The sequence below is a fragment of the Tribolium madens genome, unplaced genomic scaffold (genome assembly GCF_015345945.1).
Source record: "Tribolium madens isolate multiple individuals breed KSU strain unplaced genomic scaffold, Tmad_KSU_1.1 Scaffold_1;HRSCAF=32;Tcas5.2_LG8, whole genome shotgun sequence".
Classification (NCBI taxonomy): domain Eukaryota; kingdom Metazoa; phylum Arthropoda; class Insecta; order Coleoptera; family Tenebrionidae; genus Tribolium; species Tribolium madens.
The window spans coordinates 10797673-10798783 of record NW_025400984.1 but is presented as its reverse complement, the minus strand read 5'-3'; the positions used below and the strand labels follow the sequence as shown (position 1 = coordinate 10798783).

Below are 1111 nucleotides of genomic sequence, written 5' to 3'. Positions count from 1 at the left end.
TTCTGTTTATTTTTGACAACTTTTTTTTCAAAAACCAATAAAATRGAGTTGAAACACCAATTTGGATTTTTTTTGTGAATTTTTTTGCGTTTTTTGACAGCTTCACATGGCCAAGTCTTGTTAGTGGCCACTCACGTGGACTTGACTCGGGCTGTGAAAACCCAAAACGGCGAGTGGATATGTCCCGACGCCCAGAAAACCCTCGAAACTGTCCGAAAATTAATCCCTCATGTGCCCAATCTCATGCCCAGTATGGTAATAATGGACGCCAACGTCCCGGCTTCTTACCCTTTCAAGCAACTGAAGTCGACCATGGCCGACCTGAAACAAGACTGTCTTCAGGTACTCCCCCACCGGGGGGCCGTTACTCAATTCTGAAGAAATCTACCAAAATTTCAGTAATTCCAAAAAAATACATCGAAATTTTACTGTTTTTAGATTAATACCTATAATTCCCAATTAGTTCCTGTAATTCCAACTTAAATTTTTGTAATTAAGAAATAATATCTGTAATTCCAAAGTAATTCCGATAGTTTTAAGAAATTCAACGTAATTTCCAAAAGAATAAATTAACTCCGATAATTCCAAAATTAATTCCAGAATAAGTAATTCTATTAATTCGTCGTAATTCTACTCTTTTTAGATTAATTCTTATAATTCTAATTTAATTTCTGTAATTCCAACTTAATTTCCGTTCAAAAAGAATTTCAGTAATTTTAAAAATTCCGGTAAGTAATTAAAAAAATACCGTAATTTTATTGCCTTTAGATTAATTTTTATAATTCTCAATTCATTCTTGTAATTACAAGTTAATTTTCGTAATTTTCCAATTTTAAAATAATTTCTGTAATTCTGAATTAGTTTTGATAGTTCTAGGAAATTCAACCTAAATTTCAAAATAATAAATTCTTTCCGATAATTTCAAAAAGAATTTTAGTAATTCCAAAAAAATCCAGTAATTCTAGAAAACATTTAGTAATTTACAAATAATTCCGCGAATTCAATTCCAAATCAATTCCGCGAATTAATTTTATTAATTCATCTTAAGTTCATTGTTTTCCTATTAATTTCTATTAATTACAATTTAATTCCAACTTAATTTTCGTTATTA

At 29.6% G+C, this 1111-nt stretch overlaps 1 protein-coding gene across 4 annotated transcripts in view; it reads left to right on the top strand.

Moving 5' to 3' along the window:
* Positions 1-1111, top strand: part of LOC123003684 (death-associated protein kinase 1-like) — a 27089-nt gene that overhangs the window by 7082 nt on the left and 18896 nt on the right. For all 4 annotated transcript variants that reach the window (XM_044396618.1, XM_044396617.1, XM_044396616.1 and 1 more), the window contains exon 6: positions 101-342. In XM_044396618.1, the coding sequence (XP_044252553.1) occupies positions 101-342 (242 nt within the window). The remainder of the gene's footprint in view (positions 1-100; positions 343-1111) is intronic.